General features: G+C 41.2%; 1 protein-coding gene across 1 annotated transcript in view; it reads left to right on the top strand.

Moving 5' to 3' along the window:
• Window positions 1-21,521, top strand: part of akap6 (A kinase (PRKA) anchor protein 6) — a gene marked incomplete at its 3' end in the record, with an annotated part of 146,633 nt that overhangs the window by 103,517 nt on the left and 21,595 nt on the right. Inside the window, exons 15-16 of the mRNA XM_076107405.1 lie at window positions 3,877-4,023; window positions 11,657-11,899. Of these exons, the coding sequence (XP_075963520.1) occupies window positions 3,877-4,023; window positions 11,657-11,899 (390 nt within the window). The remainder of the gene's footprint in view (window positions 1-3,876; window positions 4,024-11,656; window positions 11,900-21,521) is intronic.

Raw genomic sequence — 21,521 nt, 5'->3', positions numbered from 1 at the left:
TCGGCGTGTCTGTCGTCCTTTCTCTCCTTCTTTTCTTTGACTTTGGATCAGTGGCATCCTTCAAACAAACAACAATAACAACAACAAAACAAACCCCCACTCCTCCTCCTCCTCCTCCTCCCCACCAGCTCTTTTTCCCCCTTTTAAATCAATATTTGCCATCAGCGAATAAATCGTATAATTTCCTCACTGTTAGATGAGTGTGACGCCGACATATTTACCTTCCACTCGTCTCTCTCTCTTTTTTTTTTGTGCTGTCGATCCCTCGTTCTCGCGGCGTGGCTATTAGCTAAGTGAAGGGGATGGATGGCCGTGAAGCGCCGAGCGATAGCATCTCCATCAGAATCGGCGACAGTGAAAAATGGCTGCCGCCTCTCTGATGACAGCGCAGCAAAAACACACACACACACACACACATGCATATGTCCTCACACACACACAGAGTCAGAGAAGAGACATTTAAATATTCAAATGGGCCCGGGCGGTAATGATAAATGACAAGGGAAAAGTAGAATCAAGTAGCTATCGATGCAGAAAATGAAAAGAGGAGAAAGAGAAAGAGGAGGGAAATTAAGCAAAAAAAAAAAAATGGAGGCATCGAAGGAGAGTTACGCTAACAACTGAAAAGAGGAAAGAAAGAGAGGAGCTGGATGGAGAATGATGGAGAAAGAGGAAGTATGGATTACAAGAGGAGGGCTGAAGGAGTGTTACACTAAAGACAATAAAAAGTGTTGAAAAATGGAGGGAGGGCTTTAAATGAACAGACAAGGACAAAGAGAGAGAGAGAGAGCGACAAAAGACGAAAGGACTCAAGATAAAATAAAAAGGAGAGAGAGAGGACAGGATGACGGACGATGTGAAAAGTTGAATTGAAATATTTTAAATTGAAGCACAACAAACAAGTTGTTTAGCAAAATAGGGGGAAGCAAAAAGGAGGATGTGAAAGAGGAGAGAGGGCAGGATGATGAAGGGATGAAAGAGAAGAGAAGAAAGGAAAAGGAGAGAGGAAACAAAGGATGTGACGAAATGAGTTCAGAGCGAAAGAGACGGACATAATTGAGAGAAATCAAGCAACAAGGACAGTTTGAAGGAATGAAAAGAGAAGGAAGTGTAGCATCAGAGAGCATCCGCTGGATTTGGAAATACAACGAATGAAGTCCTAAAACCTGTCAATGAGTCAACTTTATTTGCACTTCTTGTTACCTCATCTTTGAAGTCAATCGCCCAATCTCGATCTCCACCCTCACGGACTTTGAGGCGCGTCCCTTCAAAGTTTGTGAGCGTTCTCTCGCAGACATTTTGACCCTTTTATGAACGCTCTCCGTAAATCCACATTTCAGCAGATTTTGCGTGAGGGAATTACCTACAATTTATAACATTTTTAGGTTAAACCAGGTGGCAACCTCCTGTTCTGCCGAGTGAAGCCGATGCGAAAGTGTCTGCATTCTCTCTAGTGTCCACCAGGGGGCGACTCCTCTGGTTGTATAGAAGTCTATGAGAAAATGACTCTACTTCTCTCTTGATTTATTACCTCAGTAAACATTGTAAACATGAGTTTATGGTCTCAATCTCTAGTTTCAAGTCTTCTTCAATACAGCATGATGTTCATTTAGTACATTATGGTCCATTTAGAGTCAAACAGACCATAAAGCAGGGGATGCTTTAGGGCGGGGCTACACGGTGATTGACAGGTCTCTACCAGCGTCTCTATGTCACTCCTCCTCAGTCCAGATATGAAACAAAAGTTGCAGAGGTGTCTTAAAAAAAGAGTGTAAATGAGACGACTAAACGTCCTCACTAGAACACTAGTCCTGCTTTAGCTTAGTGGAGGAGACGTGAAGTCATGTGACCGTGGTGGAGTTCTTATATAGACTAACGTTAGCTTTTTACTTTACACTTCAAACAACATCACAAAACGTCTAAGTATCATAAAAGTTTGTTTTCTGCAATTATCCAAAACCCAATGGAAGCTTCTTGTGGAGGGAAACAGCGTGATTCTAACTTCCTGTTGGACTACAAACATATTGAATTCCTGCAGAACTCTAAAGAAAAAGAGAGAACAGCAGGGAATCATTTCTCTTTCTTCCAGTATTCAGTGTGTAAGGAAAGAAAATCACATTCCTTTTAGTTGAATCTGGTAAAATTCCTGGTTGGGTTTAATTGATGAAGTCCTCATACATATCTTATAAGAATACATCAGTTCATTACGTACAGTAAGCTCAATAAATATCAATAAACTATGTGGAAGAAGAACACATGATATAAATAGAAAAGCGTGCAGCGTCTCGGCTCCCCGACCGCAGCGCTCAAACAAAAGCACAAACCAGAAGATATTCACTGATACAAAATGGAGCACTTCTTTAAAAACGTCTCCAGAAAGAGACTCGTGCAGTCTGCCGCCGAGCGCTGCTACTGCGTTTGATTCCCGCTCGTCTGTGCAGCTGCCACAGTTTTACCTTTTTAAAGCGGTCAAAGCAGCGACTGAGACGTGCTGAAGAACTGCTACGAATGCCTCAAACATTTCATCACGAGATGAGCTGCAAACAACAACATAAAAAAACAGATCTGCTCCGCTTGTGTGTGTTTTGAAAGACCAGTTAAAGGAATGCTCCAATGAAAACGCCGTCTTTTGAGTAGCAAATATTCTCCACCTGCAGACTCCAGGAGCTTCCTCTTCTGTGGAGGACGAGTGTCATATCAGAGAGCTGAACTCCACCATGTCTCCTACAAAATATCTCTCTTTTTGTCAGATTTGGAGGAAACATAAGGAACTGCTCGGAATATGTTTCTGTGCACAAAAGTTGCATAAACACCCATAACAATCTTAATCATGCTTTAGTTGCTTTGGGTGGAAATTAAGAAGAAAATAAATAAAATATTGACTGTGATTGATTCCACGATATACGGATTAAAAGACATTACGTTCGCTACAAAACATCTGCAAATTAGTTTTAAATGAATTGTTATGGTGTTATGTCCTGCTATTTGCTCTGTGATACACTGGCACTATTAGAATTGTTTAATATATATATAACATGTGGATGAGTGACTTATGCAGCCCTGTTGGAAACAGATTTGTCCAAAATGACAAAAGCAAAAGGTAGAAATGTTTCAGCTCTGCCTTTCAGGAAAACCATTTGATACTTAAAGTAAAATAAGACAACTCTCTCAAGTTTTCTTTTTTTTTCCAAAGCTGGTTGAGATCTGTGTGTCTGTATTATGTAGACTTTGTCCAACTTAAATGACGAGCTAATAAGACCAGTTTTTCCTAAATATGGGGAACAAAAGTTCTGTAATCTTTTGAGTCCGATCGAGGTCTTTTGTCCTCCCTTTCTTCTATCCACACGTTTCCTGTCAGCTCTCCAGTGAATCCACAAGAATACGTTCTTTAAAAGAGGAACTCCACCCTCCAGTCAGGAAGGGTTAAGCTTAGTTTACACTTGAGGTGCGTCAGACGGGTCACAAATGGTTCTCTGATATCATGTCTGAGGGTTTTACAAAAAAAAGCCAATTCATTTTTAGATGCTTTAGAAACAGGAGGTCTTAAAAATCCACATTTGAGTAAATATTTTGCAGCCAAATTAAATAGTTTACAGGATATTAAACCGTTGTTTCTTTATAATACATTTAATACTTGACTTGTTTCTTTACAGTTCTTGTATAAAGACAATAAAGTAGTCCATGAATATGAGATTTGAGTTTACAGATGATTACAATCCCTCGTTATCATTGAGGAGGTTGTTTTATGGTGTGTTGACGGTTAAACTTCAGGGTTTGGGGTGAATTTCAATGAAGGTATTCGGGTTATGTTTCAAAATGTCACCAGTTGTAAAGTCTGTCCACCTGTGTGACGGCTGTCTGTCCTCCGTCCTCCAGAGCAGCCACGCTGAGCTGATGACGATGGAGAGCAGGAAGACCAGCCTGCTGGGCCGAGCCGAGTCCCTGAAGAGGAGCGGAACCGAGCTGCCCGGCAACTTCCACGGCAACGTACACAACCTGACACACACGTGGAGACAGCTGGAGGTAACACACACACACACAAAAACACACGGTGTCAAGTTTCAGCGACAGTGTCTGGAGGATCACATATTTCTCTTCTGTCAGGACTGTGTGTGAGTGTGAGGCTAATTTTAGGCTAATCAGCACTGATCTAATCCAGAACATGGAGATGATAATTAGTGTCGTCTCAATTAAGGAGCCCTGCTGCCACCATGGCCTTTAAATCTGGGGTGGATTGTATGCTGCGGTGGTTTGTCGGACAAAATATCTCTGGTTGACAAATGATCTCAACTTTCTGGAGCTTCCAATCACTTTAAAACGGTCTTCGTTTCGCAAATAAGTTGCCAGTTTTCATGGGAATTGTAGGTGTTTCGATTTCCATCCTTCCCCAAGGCTGTTCATGGATCTTTGTGAAATTTCGTTCCAGATCTTAGACCCAGCAGCACATTGTAGTAACGAGTGCAATGCCAAATTGAGGCTGTCCATCGCAAGAAAGCAGGCTCACCGATCTGAGATCAAACAATCGAACCAGGCGGTGGTGATAAGGAATCGATATTCTGTTACTTCATTTATCGCCTCAAATCTTTTCTGAAACATATTTTAGTTTCCTGTTCAGCCGTAAAATGAGAAACTTTGTGACCCCGGTCGCTCAGTCGAGCCAAAAAACTAAGCACCGCCCACTTGCCGGAGTGAACACACGCCATAGGCTCGCCGGGAGGGCTGATCACAAAAAAACGAAATCAGTCTTTCCGTTTGTTGGCCCCGGATTTGGTGGTCCGAATTGCGGCAACTTCGAAACTGCACGTCCTAAGTTCCCGAGCAATACTTCCGCCAAGTGTGAAATAGATCGGAGAGACTCGAGATATGTGAAGGACACAGTCACACATAGAGAGTCCTAGCTTTATAGACCGCCTCCAGACCTCCTCCTGGTTTGTGAGGGTGTTGATGGATGAGTAAAAGGCAAATGGATGAATCACTTAAAATGTATTTTTCTTGTGAAGGCGAGGACGCGTTGGTGCAGCTGGGAAATGTGGTTTTAATTTGGAAAAGCATCAGCACTAACAATGCTGCCTCTTTTAAGACGGCGGCTTCCTGTCACAAAGCCAAAGATCAGTCGCTCGATCAGAGACACCAGGTGATAATCAAGTCTGAGATCGAGGCAGGGTAACCTTGTAGAGAAAGTTTCCTTCAAGTCGTCATCACAGGAGAAAGTCATCGGGAAATGAAAACGCAGAGAAGCGTCTGCACAGGTTCAGATTGACTGAGAGACGAACACACAAACAGCTGTTTGATTTTCCAATCTGTTTGAAGCAGCTCTGCACTGTGAAGACTGAAGACGTCCTCCGTCACTGTTTGGAGGGAGGGCACATCGTTTCTACAACACAGCTGAAGTCGTGTGATAGTCGACAGTGTTTGAGTGCATGAATACGTAAAATACGTACAAACCGGGAAAGATAAACAAATTACACCTAAAGTCGTAAACCAAAGGAGAAAAACGTAATCTTTAAGACTTCACTCTACAGCTGATGTTCTGAAAACTCTAAAATATAGCATGAGGTGCAAAAGACTTTGTTTTACGTCGCTATCTCGGTACTTGGGCGTGATCATCTTGGTTTTTGACTGTCGCCATCTTGGTTTTTGCCCTTCGCCATTGCCATCTTTTTTTTTTTTTTACAACCTGAAGTGACAGGAGAGGGTGAAGCAACAGGACACTATCGGACATCTTTGTTACATTTAACGTTGGTGAAGTGAAAACACAAAGTGAAAGGGTTGAAGTTGTAAAGACGAAAACACAGACAACTCCCACACAGGTCTCTCTCTCAGTCAATCACAGTAAGCCCCGCCCTAAAGCATCCCCTGCTTTATGGTCTGTTTGACTCTAAATGGACCATAATTTACCAAATGAATGTCACGCTGTATTGAAGAAGACTTGAAACTAGAGAACCACATGTTTTCTAAACAAGTTTCATCTTCTTTACTTGTTTATGAGGAGATGAACTTTTGCTACGTGAACACCTGAAGTAACTCCCACCTGCGACTCTTCTATCTGTAACATTCTAAAGTTTGTGTGCCTTGCTGACGGGCACGTCGGCAGCAGTTGTTCGTCTTCACCGGGGCGTGGTGATTAAATCCAGGTCTGTGGTGACGGTGACAGCTGGCTCCCGGCTCGTCAGGAGGCTCAAATGTGACGATGTGACTTTGTTCCTCCGAAGAATCAAACCGTCTCCTGTCGACTGAGCGGCCGCGTACACCCACACACAGAGAGCCATCTGTGTGTGTGTGTGTGTGTGTGTGTGTCGTCTGCTTGTAGTCCCTAATGATGACACACACACATTATCGTCTCACACACGAGTTCAAAGTTATTGGAAGTCTGTGTTTGTATTTACATATGTATCAACCTCTGAAACAGATTCAGTTTTAGAAATTAAACAACAGCAACAGATGAGTCTCCGTCTCTCTCTCTCTGTCTGTCTGTCTGTCTGTCTGTCTGTCTGTCTCTCCGTCTCTCTCTCTATCTGTCTGTCTGTCTCTCTCTCTCTCTCTCTCTGTCTGTCTGTCTCTCTCTCTGTCTGTCTCTCTCTCTCTGTCTCTCTCTCTGTCTCTCTCTCTGTCTCTCTCTATCTCTGTCTGTCTATCTGTCTGTCTCTCTGTCTCTCTCTCTCTCTGTCTCTCTCTCTGTCTTTTAGCTATGGTTTACACCTTATAGTATGTATTTTGAACAATATGTTGCATACTCTACACTGTTAATATTTAGCAGGACAGAGTAGCTAATGTTTCTTTAAAGTATCAACACCTCCTTCCTACTCCTTTATTTATTTCTCTTCTCCCCTCTTTCCATCTTTATTTCTTTCTTTGATCAGTTGATCTACAACAATAAGAACTTAAATATAATCAAATCATTTTAGGCAATTAGCTCCTCGACTGTTGGTGCTTGATGTGTTTCTTTGTGAAAAGTAAATTAAATATCTTTAACCGTTGGTCAAATAAAATAAAGCTGAACTTTAGGCTGCAGGATCATTTTAAACGGCATTTTTCATTATTTTCTGACATTTTATAGAGAAAATAATCAATACGAAGAAAAAACAGAATGATGGACATTTTTGTTTGTTGCAGCCACACTTTCTTTGTCCTCCCACTCTTTCTTCACCTCCCCAGACCTCTCCATCATCCTCTGTCACTCTTCCTCCCGTGTCCTCCCCCCTCATTCATTCTTCCTCCTTTCTCTCTTTTCACCTCTCTCATCCCTCTCTTTCTTATCTGAATTTTGAAGGTGATTTTGTTTTTCTTGCCAAAATGTTCCCTATATATCAAAGGTCTCACCTCCGTTTGTCTCTCTTTCTCTGTCTCTATTCGTCTTTGCTTCCCTCCCCCTCCTCACCCTTCCAACATGGCGTCTGAGTAGCATATTAACGGGCCTATCAGTGCTGGCGTAGGCATCTGCTGCTCTGACACAAATTGGGAATTAACTGGAATTGATGTCCTGTGCCTCGCCTCTGAACTGTCCTGGCCTTATGAAGAATTTATGACACACACACACACACACACATGCACACACGCGGAAGAAAATAAAGAGGTTGTAAATTAACTTTAATCTTTTCTGTTGTGGATTTTGGCAGCAGCTTGTCATTTTTCGCAGTGGTTCAAGGTCAAACTGTGTGAGGAGACAGACAGACAGACAGACTCACAGACAGACAGACAGACAGACAGACAGACTCACAGACAGACAGACTCACAGACAGACAGACAGACAGACAGACAGACAGACAGACAGACAGACAGACAGACAGACAGACTCACAGACAGACAGACTCACAGACAGACAGACAGACAGACAGACAGACAGACAGACAGACTCACAGACAGAGAGACAGACAGACAGACAGACAGACTCACAGACAGACAGACTCACAGACAGACAGACAGACAGACAGACAGACAGACTCACAGACAGACAGACTCACAGACAGACAGACAGACAGACAGACAGACATACAGACTCACAGACAGACAGACTCACAGACAGAGAGACAGACAGACAGACAGACAGACTCACAGACAGACAGACTCACAGACAGACGCAGAGAGAGAGACAGACAGACTGACTCACAGACAGACAGACAGACAGACAGACAGACAGACTCACAGACAGACAGACTCACAGACAGACAGACAGACAGACAGACAGACATACAGACTCACAGACAGACAGACTCACAGACAGAGAGACAGACAGACAGACAGACAGACTCACAGACAGACAGACTCACAGACAGACAGACTCACAGACAGACGCAGAGAGAGAGACAGACAGACTGACTCACAGACACTCACGGACAGACGGACTCACAGACAGATTGACAGATAGACGGACGGATGGACAGATAGATAGACAGATAGATGGATTCAAATGATAAATCATAGATATATGTTGCAGTATATAAACACAGAAAGACTTCCTCCAGTTGATAAAATTGCCAAAACGAAGATCTGAAAGCAAGTAACAGAAACACGACAAACAAACAGAGGTGCTTTGTTTTTATTTCAGCTGCAGGTAAATGAACATTTAAAATGTTTTTTTCCCATCAGCCCTGTAAAAGGCAGGAGTCGCTCACCAGTTCAACCTGCAGGGAAAACAACATCTCTCTGTTTCACTCGCTCTCCTCCGCTCTTTATCTCTCTTATTTGTTAATTTTCTTTTCTCATTTTCAGTCTCTCCCACTGGATCTGTTTCATTTGCTCATTTGCATTCCCACATTTTCTCTCTTTCCCCCAGAATACTCTTTTGTTCTTGTTCTTCATTTGGTTTCTTTTCTGGCTCTATTCAACGGCCCTCTTTCTCTTCTTTGTTGTCTCATAATGATTCACCTCTCAGTGCTGCTCTTAGATACACAATGTGTAGCCTTGCAAAGAGATTCTATCTGCATTAAAGCTGATGGTTGTTTAAAGTCAGCGGATGCTGATTTCATGAGAAATTAAAAGTCATTAGTACATAAAACACTCATCAAAGCCTTTACCGCACTGTTAACGTAACATGGGAATGTTCTAGTTCTCTCTGCTTCTAGTCACGATGGTTCTGTTTCATAGAGGACTTTTATTTTGTAGTGAAAATCAAGACCACAGAGAGAAAGCGGCCCCGAAGCGTCTCGGGGCTCAGAGGGGTTCAGAGGGGTCTCTTTAGTTTCAATTCATCTGTTTTCAGTTCGACAAAATCACTTCAACCAAGTGACTTCAGAGAAGATGTCATGTTTTTGTCTTTATATCTCCTAATTATATCTGAGGATAGACACGTCCTCGTCTCTGCTGCCTCTGTTTCTCTGTTTCTCTCTGACAAACTAACAGACTCGTAATCGCGTTGTCTCCTCTGAACACACTACCGACTGCTCATTTCACCGGTCAGGGGGTCCTTTAATCGGCCCTCATCATCGTTTTTTTACCTGCCAGAGTTCGGCTAAAGTAGTGTTTCCACTCAGGAGGGAGAGTCTCTGCCGTACCGACGACGCAAAGCCTTTTGTACAAACACATACAAATGCAAATGAGCAGCAGGGACCCATGCGGGGCTCGTTCAGCAGCAGCTCTGTGTTCACCAGACATCCACACGACTACGTTTTTAAAAACACATATGTTCTGCTACCTTTACACTGAGCGTCCACACTACTCTGGAGGTTTAGTTTAAAAAACGCTCCTGAGGCCGGATAAGTTTGGAAACGATGACGTAGACCCCCGCGGTCGCTACTTGATTGGGTCTCGGCAGTCTCGACGTGTCCTTCCCTGATTCGTCACGCCCCTATCACGTGATCCTTTTTCCGGAAGACAACAAACAGCCAGGTCTACCAGGGATTCCTTATAACACGGATAACGGATTACAAGCGTTACTGGCCTAGTTGCCGATGCTAGCAGCTGTTGTAAAGTTACATTCTGCATTTTATAATTCTACCACCGCCGACATGAGGAGGAAGCAGCCACTATTGGAGCGATTAGCGAGCGGCGTGTCCAGCGGCGTTATCAGACCTACGGAGCGGATCTTTGACGTCACGGTTTGATGCTTTGAGGAAGACGATGACACAGAAGAGAAGACTTTCCTTTTCTTATTAATGCTTATTTTGTTCTGCACAACTATTGTGAAGTTCACACATAAACTGTAAAGGAACAAAACATGGATTGCTCTCCTAATCTAACCAAGTAGTTTCCTGTGAAGAGACGTTTGTTGGGAAATGTATTTTGTATTCATTTAACGAGCGGAAATTGACGTGTTGCTGGAAAAAGTAACTTTTCCTAAGATATGGTTGTGTGAGGACACGTTGAGTTCAACATGTCGTGGAGGAGAAACATGCTCGTAGGATAACATGTACAACTACATCAAAATTGCACTTCTATCACAGTAATCGAGTAAACGTACGTTCCACCACTGAAGAAGAAACATATTGACATGTAACACTCCATCCTTATCGTTATCAAGAGTACCTCAGAGTACAAACCAGCACTTCACTGGTGACCCTGTGTTTCACAGCAGCTCGTTGTGATCGCCAAAGAACATCACAAGTTTGTTTGTTCTGTATTGATGAGCACTTTTCAGGAAAAAAAAACACAAAAACATGACACACACACACACACACACACACACACACACACACACTCTAAACCCAAGTGGGGAATAGACTCTCTCAGCGGCTTGCTGTGTCTGACTGTGTGATCAACAGGGGTTGGAAAATTACTCTGCAGAGCGTTCACACACACACACACACACACACACACACACACACACACACACACACACACACACACACACACACTTGGACTCTCTTGTTATTGTAAGTTGCTCCTATTTGAAACAGTGATTGCTTCTCACCAAACACTCGCTCAGTTTGAATTGTGTCTAAATGGTGTTTTGCTGTGTGTGTGAATATCAGCTCTGAATTAGCAGCTGATCTGTTTGCACCTGGAAAACCACCAGTTCCTCTGAAAGCTTTGTTCACACAACAGCAGCAGCAACAACAACAACAACAACAACAACAACAACAACAACAGATGACGGCAGCATTAGCAACATCCAGCTAATTCACAGTTCCGATAACAACATTAGCAACACTACGAATGAATCATTATGTAACAAAAGGAGGCAGTCTGACTTTTTCTTTTTGTGGACATTTTTATTTTTTACATTTTTTACACAATAGAACGTTCCCCGACATACGATCTCTGGAGAAAATAAGTAAACGTGCATGATCAAAATAACAACAGTACTAATAGTTTGGCTATTAGCGAGTACCTGTCTCATCATATACGTAATCATCTTTACTCTTCTATGACATTTTATATTGTGTTTTTTTATCGTTATACATGTTCTGGAAACTTTATCGGTACTTTTACTGCAGTAAACGGTAGAGATAATTCTTCCACTACTGGTGTTAATATGAATCTAGAATCAGAGAACATGACTTCATATGTAGCAGCGCTGAAAGAAAACAACATTGTGATTATTGTTTCACACGCTCACACGATCCTGCAGCAGTTCAGGAATGACTACATGCCTTCCCTGTTATTGATCTGTGCCTCTCCAAGTGTAACGATGAATGATCGTGTCTCTATTGATTTGCATGATGGGACATTGACACAACGATGATTCCTCACTCTTTAACTCTCTTCTGTCGTCCGTCAGAAAATCCTCTCGGACCATTCGGGACCCGGCTCGACCGCGGACTCCTTGCTGGCCGGCGGCGGTCCGGGCGTCGCCGTGGAGAACCCCCGCTCGGCCCTCTCGCCGCTGACCAACTCGCTGCTGGAGCAGCTGGAGGCTCGTATCAAAGAGCTGAAGGCGTGGCTGCGAGACACGGAGCTCCTCATCTTCAACTCCTGCCTGGGACGAGACAAAGACGCCTCGGAGCAGCTCCAGAGCTTCAAGGTACCGGCCAGCTGTGGCTTCTTGTTGGAATGTCTCTCTGACGGTCTGCAGACATGGTTGAGCTTTGGTTAAAGGGGACACACCGTGCTCATTTTCAGGGTCATGGTTATATTTTGGGTTTCTACGAGAACATATTTACATGCTCTTATGTTCAAACACACTTTATTTCTTATCATACTGTCTGCCTGAGACGCTCCGACTGTCTCTTTAACGTTTTGTTTAAACTTGTGCTTGGTGCCTACGTAGACGGCGTGCGAGCTCCGAGTATGAGCGAAGATGTTTGTGCTCAACCAGCTAAAAAACATATGAAGTTAAAGTTCACCCTCCAAAAAACTTCCCAGTTGCATTTTAGTTTAGTCCTCAGATAACATACAAATGAATCCTCCGAATAGAGATTACTCCTCAAATGTAAACTTTATCTCGACACCTCCACTAGAAGCTAATACTGCACAGTACGTTCCTGTTTCGTTACAAAGCGCTTTTAATTTGTTAACTAACGAGATGATTTTTGGTCATCAGGTAAAGTTTTCTCTCGTGTTTAAGATAAAATTAGACGTTTTTACGGGAAGAGATTCATTGTGGGGATAGTTAAATAAACTGTTTCTACACTATGAGCATCAACTAAATACTAAATGAAGGTAGTAAATACTTCAGAAAACACACATAAATACTAGCTACAGACGACGAGGAAGTACAGCGAATAATTCGAGTGTTTATTCATGTACAGTGTCACGTAACTTTTCTTCACTAACTTTCAAATATGTGACAAAGCTTTGGCCAATCAGCATCAAGCTTTGAGAGAAAAACACGCTGGCTGTGTGTGTGTGTGTGTGTGTGTGTGTGTGTGTGTGTGTGTGTGTGTGTGTGTGTGCGTGTGTGTTGATGCTAAGTATAGTGATGCATCGTCTTAATGAGGCCAGATGAAGGCAGCGCTGTTGTGAAGCGATGGATGTATAGAGGAAACAGCAGTTAGCCTTAAAAGCCACGGGATGCTAACAGGATATTAATCAGCCTGCATCACACAGTGAACAGCTAGCTGCGCTGATTAGCCTAGCCCTGCCGTGTGACTGACAACCAGGAACACACACACACACTCACACGCTGAAATAGAAATGCAGACAGAAGTGCATTAATTCATGTATGTTTTTGTGCACAAACACACACATAAATATGCAAATAAGTGACACATGCAAACATACGCACACAGACGCATAAACAAGTGAATGCATCAGAATATAAAGATGACTGTAGAAAACATTTCTTTTTGATGTGAGGATTCATCTGATGAACATCTTTTATTATATCTCTAATGTCTCTAAACCTCTAAAGTTTAGTCGTAGAATGAAGAGTGTGTGTCCTTTAGTATTGTTTTAAATATGTGTGATGATCAGAGTCACACTTTTGGAAAGCAGGGACATTTTTTCAAAGTGGGAAAATCAATTATTTCCGGACAGATTTTCTTTTCGAAAAAGCAGTTTGAAGCATGAAGGATAACAGCGCCGTTGGTTTTGAAGCCTTGAGTACGCTCGATTTCGCCATCTTGGATTATGGCCATCGCCATGTTATTTTTCTTGCAGCCAGTGAACAGGAAGTGACCATATATGGACTGAGGAGGAGTGACGTAGAGACGCCGTATACGTCTCTGGTAGAGACCTGTCAATCACTATGTAGCCCCGCCCTAAAGCATACCCTGCTTTATGGTCTGTTTGACTCTAAATGGACCATCATTTACTAAATGAACATCATGCTGTATTTAAGAAGACTTGAAACTAGAGATTGAGACTGAGAGGGGCAGACTGTCAGACCCTGCTGCAGTAACGAGCGGTTTTCTAAAGGGACTCTGGTGCTCAGAGACACTACCACTTTAGTCCACAGGGGGCGACAGAATCAACACTAAGTGAAAGTTCCTTGAAAATGAATTTTACGCTCCAGCTGGAAACTTAAAAGGCTTTTGTCACATTTTTTTAGAGGACTGATTATCTCCCATTCATGTTATTAAGATGTTTGATCAGGAACAAAAAATATGAATGAAACCTTCAGTGACAACAACCACAAAATCTGTCTGTGAAATCAACATGTTTGTTGATATTTATACTAGATGTCACAAACAGCAGAGAACAATTTATGGCAGAGTCGAGTTGTAATTTGGTCATTATTGATAGAAACACACACACACACACACACACACAGGCTGCCTAAATGATGAAACTGTATAGAAACGAGACTTTATCTGATGAAAGTGAACCGAGCCGCTCTCACTTTTGATCCTTGTCACAGCTCTCAGTGGGAAGCCATTGATTTCTGGCAGAGAGAGGCCCTGAGCTTCTGGAGAAATGAAGATTGGAAATATTGATAGCAGACATTTGTATGGAGAGAGAGAGAGAGAGACAGAGAGAGAGAGAGAGACACACACAGAGATGGAGGGAAGGAGTTCCATTTTAAGAGAAGTCGGCTCCATTTTAGCGATCATTTGTCTGTTTTTGGCGTTTGAACTCGTAAATGGGTTCGATTTCTGCACTGACTTCAGCTTATTACTGTACGGCTGAGAATGAGAAAGCAGCGGGGGTCGGAAGAGGTCGAAGGAGCACACACACACTCACACTCACACACACACACACACACACACATACATATATCTCAAAACATAAAAACACATATCAAAATGCTGCCTCCAGACCAGCACTCACTAAAACATACTCACGTACACAAACACATATCACATGGAGAAAAATAAAAAGTATGAACTTTGATTCATGATTTATATTCATAATTCTTTTTTTCACAATTTGGGTGATGTTTAACATCCGCTGTCTGAAACACGAGTCATTCTTGATAGATGATGAAGATGATAGAAGATGAACCAGCTGCTGATGAGCAGAAACAAGAGTTTTAGAGAGAATAAGTTACTCTTTACTCCTCCTCCTCTTCCTTCTCCTCCTCCTCCTCTTCTTCCTCCTCCTCCTCCTCTTCTTCTTCCTCCTCCTCCTCCTGTCCGTCTGTAACCCGTCTCTTAATTGAATTAGTGCTCCTTTAAGATACGGCGTCAGCCAGACATTCCTCCATCAGGCCCCGGGCCTCCGATGACTCTCTATTGTCGTGGAGAAGCTCTGGGGGCCGGACACACCGAGAATTAATAGACTGACACACACACACACCCCTACACACACACACACACACACACACACACACACACACACACACACACACACACACACACACACACACACACACACTCACCTGCTCTCTGAGTTCAGAAATGGAGAATGAAACTGTTTCCTTCTCACTTCATCTAATGAGCTGAGTAACATAACAATAACAATAATAATAATATGCAATCATCATAAAATAACAAAATCAAGTTGAGGGGCGTCGATATATATTCCTGTTATTTAAAAGATCTAAATATCATGTTAATAATACACATGATAATATTATGTAAGTCAGCTCTTAAATCACGTTTTTGTACGTTGTTGTTACAGACTCTCATTTGTCAAAAGAGATTTCTATAAAAAAAGAATAATAATAAAAATTCTAAAGAGAGGAAAATTTACAAATGAATGAATATAAAGAAAACATCTTTATATTCATTATTTTTACGCATATTTTATTAAAAACAGAAACCCCAAAACGAATGAAAAAAAGCTCAAATATTGATCACATTGATGAGGTGGTCATGTGATCAAATTATATATAATAATCCAATCTTTACGTTTCTGTTATAACAATGTGGTGATCTGCAAAATACAAATAGATAAATAATATTTGATTAATAAACAGTGTCTTAGTTTCATATTGATCAGGAAATCATTTAGTGAGAGAAACTTTTTGTCTTCTGTGAACTCCAGCGTTCATGTTTAAAGTCTCTCTCACACACACACACACACACACACACACACATCGTAGACATCAGTGTGAGTGTTCTCGTTATTCTTCCTCTCTGTCTCTTTTTACTCCTCCCCTTCCTCCTCCTCTATCCTCGTCGTCCTCCCTGCCTCTCTTGTCTGACCTCCCGCGCTCCTCTCTTCACTCTTATTTTGGGTTTTACACCAAAACGGCAAGCAAAATTTCATCCTCACATTACGTAGTTTGACTGCAGGAATATTTGTGTTTATTTGCATTACTCATGCCAGAAGCGCTTGAGAGGAAGCGGGGCTTACCTCCATGTAGAGTTTGGATCGATCAGTGCTAGGCTATGCTAACATCGTAGCTGCTCCATCAACGCTCAAAATAACTTCATCTAAACAGTTTAATCATCATAGTGTGTAATACAGTTCTACTGCTGCTGTTCCTTTTCAAGTAACAAGTCCCTGAATATCAATGCAGAGTGTCAGTGAACAGATATAAAGCAGTAGCGTGTTCACGTGAACGGAGCGTGTTAGAAGCATTTAACGATGAAAGTCATGGCGAGCGGAGGAACTTGAGAAGCCCCGGCGTCATTTAAGTCGCAAGTTTGGGATCATTTTGTCTTCCCTGTAACTTATAATGACAGGATGAGGGTGGTGGACCGTTACGGTATGTAGGCATTATTTAAAGAGAAAGATACACGACAACGGCAAAACATCGGGCATGTCCACACATATGAAGAGCCACCATCCCGGTCTGTCAGCGACAGGAATAACAACAGCGTATCACTGCGGCAGAATCAGAATCAGAATCCCCTCACGCATACACTTCAGTATGAAGATCGTTCCTCTATGAAGAGGAAAAGACTGTGACAGCTCATCACGGCGGAGTGGCGATTCAAAGTCCGGTGCTGTAGACACGCCCCCTCTGTGAGAGTCACACAGACACACATCTGGCGCTATACCCTTTCCCCAGATTATGTAGATATTCCCATCTTTTTGAAAATAAATATCTTAAATATTGTCGTTTTCATGTAAGACTATAGCCCAAAGTCATTTGCTTTCAGTGTTCTTTAAGTTATTTTAATTAATAAATGGAACGCAAAATTATATTTGTCCACCGCCCCTTCTTTGCTGATCCGAAAAATGATCCGGTCCGTGACTGAAAAACGGCGGTACGATCCGTGAGGTTTGTGATCCGTTGCACCCGTAGTTTATAATGATACATTTATATCTTTTATATTTCACATGTATTTCTTCTTATTTCAGCATCAGTGTAGTAGATTAAAGAGACAAACATAGAAAATGGATTGACGACTACATACAAGGATGGATTACCAGCTGGGCAACTCCAGACCTTGGGGGGGGGGGGGGGAGGGGGGGTGTCAGTACGGCACACAGTTCAGTTTTGCCCCAGGGCCCCCGAGCGGGTTAATCAAGCCCCGACATTTCATGGCAGTCGCATGTCGGTTTGTTGCCGGGACGAAACACTGGCAGTAAACCTGCACACGACTGCCAGGACAAAGATACACACTTTAATTGGCTGCTTTGTAATGTATTTCTGCACAGAATCGAGGAGGCTCGATGCCTCACAGTAAAGCTGCTCCACGAAGGGAAATCTGTACAGCCAGTATGAAAAAGAACGTTTAGTTAATGTTTAACATTAATGTTTAACATTAACATTTACATGCCTAAATGTCTTTGGGCACTCACACTGTCTTGTTTCATGCTGTTTTCAGTGAGTTGCCCGACTGGTTTTGGTTTCCAAAGCTCTAAAAATGCCGCAACATGATGAGGCTCACAGCACAGGCTGGTCTCATCCAGCATTCATAACTATATGTAGAAAAAAAAGAAAGAAATGATTTTGTTTATGCACTTTATCATGAAGGAGGAAGTACAAAGAACATAAAAACACAGACAGGGCGGAGGAAGGAGCTGTGTCCAATAAACAGCGATCTTTCAGCCAGGACACGCTGTTCTTTCCTCGTGTGAAACAAGAAGTCAATGTTGATTTATTTGACTCGTAACTTCCGTACTTCAGTAACGGGACCGATGTAGTTATTTAACCCAAACCACCATCTTTACCGTAACCTAACTAAGTAGTTTAGTTCTCCAAACCTAACTAAGTAGTTTAGTTCTCCAAACCTAACTAAGTAGTGTTGTTGTCTAAACCTAACTTAGTCGTTTTGTTCTCTAAACCTAACTAAGTAGTGTTGTTGTCTAAACCTAACTAAGTAGTTTAGTTGTCTCAACCTAACTAAGTAGTTTAGTTGTCTCAACCTAACTAAGTAGTTTAGTTGTCTAAACCTAACTAAGTAGTTTAGTTGTCTAAACCTAACTAAGTAGTTTTGTTGTCTAAACCTAACTAAGTAGTTTTATTGTCTCAACCTAACTAAGTAGTTTAGTTGTCTAAACCTAACTAAGTAGTTTAGTTGTCTAAACCTAACTAAGTAGTTTTGTTGTCTAAACCTAACTAAGTAGTTTTGTTGTCTAAACCTAACTAAGTAGTTTTATTGTCTAAACCTAACTAAGTAGTGTTGTTGTCTAAACCTAACTAAGTAGTTTTATTGTCTCAACCTAACTAAGTAGTTTAGTTGTCTAAACCTAACTAAGTAGTTTTGTTCTCTAAACCTAACTAAGTAGTTTTGTCATGAAGGAGGAAGTACAAAGAAAATAAAAACACAGACAGGGCGGAGGAAGGAGCTGTGTCCAATAAACAGCGATCTTTCAGCCAGGACACGCTGTTCTTTCCTCGTGTGAAACAAGAAGTCAATGTTGATTTATTTGACTCGTAACTTCCGTACTTCAGTAACGGGACCGATGTAGTTATTTAACCCAAACCACCATCTTTACCGTAACCTAACTAAGTAGTTTAGTTCTCCAAACCTAACTAAGTAGTTTAGTTCTCCAAACCTAACTAAGTAGTGTTGTTGTCTAAACCTAACTTAGTCGTTTTGTTCTCTAAACCTAACTAAGTAGTTTTGTTGTCTAAACCTAACTAAGTAGTTTTGTTGTCTAAACCTAACTAAGTAGTGTTGTTGTCTAAACCTAACTAAGTAGTTTAGTTGTCTAAACCTAACTAAGTAGTTTAGTTGTCTCAACCTAACTAAGTAGTTTAGTTGTCTAAACCTAACTAAGTAGTTTAGTTGTCTAAACCTAACTAAGTAGTTTTGTTGTCTAAACCTAACTAAGTAGTTTAGTTGTCTAAACCTAACTAAGTAGTTTAGTTGTCTAAACCTAACTAAGTAGTTTAGTTGTCTAAACCTAACAAAGTAGTTTTGTTGTCTAAACCTAACTAAGTAGTTTTATTGTCTAAACCTAACTAAGTAGTGTTGTTGTCTAAACCTAACTAAGTAGTTTTATTGTCTCAACCTAACTAAGTAGTTTAGTTGTCTAAACCTAACTAAGTAGTTTTGTTCTCTAAACCTAACTAAATCGTTTAGTTGTCTAAACCTAACTAAGTAGTTTAGTTGTCTAAACCTAACTAAGTAGTTTTGTTCTCTAAACCTAACTAAGTAGTTTTGTCATGAAGGAGGAAGTACAAAGAACATAAAAACACAGACAGGGCGGAGGAAGGAGCTGTGTCCAATAAACAGCGATCTTTCAGCCAGGACACGCTGTTCTTTCCTCGTGTGAAACAAGAAGTCAATGTTGATTTATTTGACTCGTAACTTCCGTACTTCAGTAACGGGACCGATGTAGTTATTTAACCCAAACCACCATCTTTACCGTAACCTAACTAAGTAGTTTAGTTCTCCAAACCTAACTAAGTAGTTTAGTTCTCCAAACCTAACTAAGTAGTGTTGTTGTCTAAACCTAACTTAGTCGTTTTGTTCTCTAAACCTAACTAAGTAGTTTTGTTGTCTAAACCTAACTAAGTAGTTTTGTTGTCTAAACCTAACTAAGTAGTGTTGTTGTCTAAACCTAACTAAGTAGTTTAGTTGTCTAAACCTAACTAAGTAGTTTAGTTGTCTCAACCTAACTAAGTAGTTTAGTTGTCTAAACCTAACTAAGTAGTTTAGTTGTCTAAACCTAACTAAGTAGTTTTGTTGTCTAAACCTAACTAAGTAGTTTTATTGTCTCAACCTAACTAAGTAGTTTAGTTGTCTAAACCTAACTAAGTAGTTTAGTTGTCTAAACCTAACTAAGTAGTTTAGTTGTCTAAACCTAACTAAGTAGTTTTATTGTCTCAACCTAACTAAGTAGTTTAGTTGTCTAAACCTAACTAAGTAGTTTTGTTCTCTAAACCTAACTAAGTAGTGTTGTTGTCTAAACCTAACTAAGTAGTTTTATTGTCTCAACCTAACTAAGTAGTTTAGTTGTCTAAACCTAACTAAGTAGTTTTGTTCTCTAAACCTAACTAAATCGTTTAGTTGTCTAAACCTAACTAAATCGTTTAGTTGTCTAAACCTAACTAAGTAGTTTAGTTGTCTAAACCTAACTAAGTAGTTTTGTTCTCTAAACCTAACTAAGTAGTTTTGTTCTCTAAACCAACGCAGGAAAAATGAGTAACTTTTCCTCAGATGAACCGTTGAGGATACGTTGCACAGTGAGATTTCGGTCCAGGTTTCACCTCCTTTCACTCATTGTTATGATGATTTAAAATATTCGTCTTGGCCAATATTACCCGCGTTACGCATCAGATCAGAATTCAAAACAATTAAAAAAACGAGGCCTGATTTCTTTTTAGATCCATTTGTGTAGCTTATTGCTCAACAGCGGTTTTCCCTTTATGTTTGTGTGAGAGACTTCTATACGCACCATAGTCCACAAACTACCCCCCCCCCCCCCCCCCCCCCCAGTGTATGAGCTTCTCTCAGGCAGCTAATAGAAGGTGACAGCGAGGCTCTGATATCAATACCTGCTGCATGATGAGGCTTAAAGATCCACCAGACTCCCTGCCAAGAACACAGGCTGTGTGTGTGCGTCCGTCGGTGTTTTGAAGAGGTGTTTTCTCGTTAAGAGTTGCTCGTTAGGGGTTGAAGGCAAAGCAAACAGGTGAGACGTTGCCGAGGTAACGGCGCCAACAAACACGATGGCGACTTTCATCTTCATCTGCTCGGGAAGAGAAGAAAACACTCGGCTCCTTTCATCTGCTTAAAGGAGCGGAGACTGAGAGAGAGAATCAAAAAACACTGAGTAGAAACGGAGAAGAAAGTCCTGAGAAAATAAAGAGAGAGAGAAGAAGAAGACAGACGGGAGAAAGAGAAAGTTATTTAATCTGCTGAAAATGCAGAAAGAAACAAACAATGGAGAGAATGATGGAGATAGAGGAGAAGAAGCTGGTGAGCAAAGAGGGATGAACACAGACAAAGAAATGACAGAAGTCGAGACATTCACGGTCATTTACTGTCATTTCATGGAACTTGAGGATGTTTCAGTTTCACTCGATGTGAACTCTGTCATGACCTCATCTTATTTATATTTATATTATATTACACTTCTGTGAAGAAAACATTATCTGAATCACTGAGCTTTGCTTAGTTTCCTATAATCATTTGCATAATGTCCTGTAGTATTTTATATAATATCCATGGAGTGGATGTTAGTGTGGATCTGTTCAGACAGAAGTTAGACTTTTATCAACAGAATATCATTCTAAAGCAGTTTTTAACAAACATCAGCATTTAGGAGCACGTCACCTCTTAAATGTTGACATACATGCAAAATAACAATAATAATAAAACAAATTACATTCCCATACAACATGACTGCATCGTCATGTTTTTCTTCTGGATTACATAGTTTTTGATGTAATATTAGTGTTTAATCAAAGTCAG

Source organism: Anarhichas minor, unplaced genomic scaffold, assembly GCF_050575085.1.
Source record: "Anarhichas minor isolate MPS153535 unplaced genomic scaffold, ASM5057508v1 ptg000038l, whole genome shotgun sequence".
Taxonomy (NCBI): Eukaryota; Metazoa; Chordata; class Actinopteri; order Perciformes; family Anarhichadidae; genus Anarhichas; species Anarhichas minor.
Note: the sequence above shows the minus strand (reverse complement) of the source record. Positions and strands in the feature narration are given on the sequence as shown.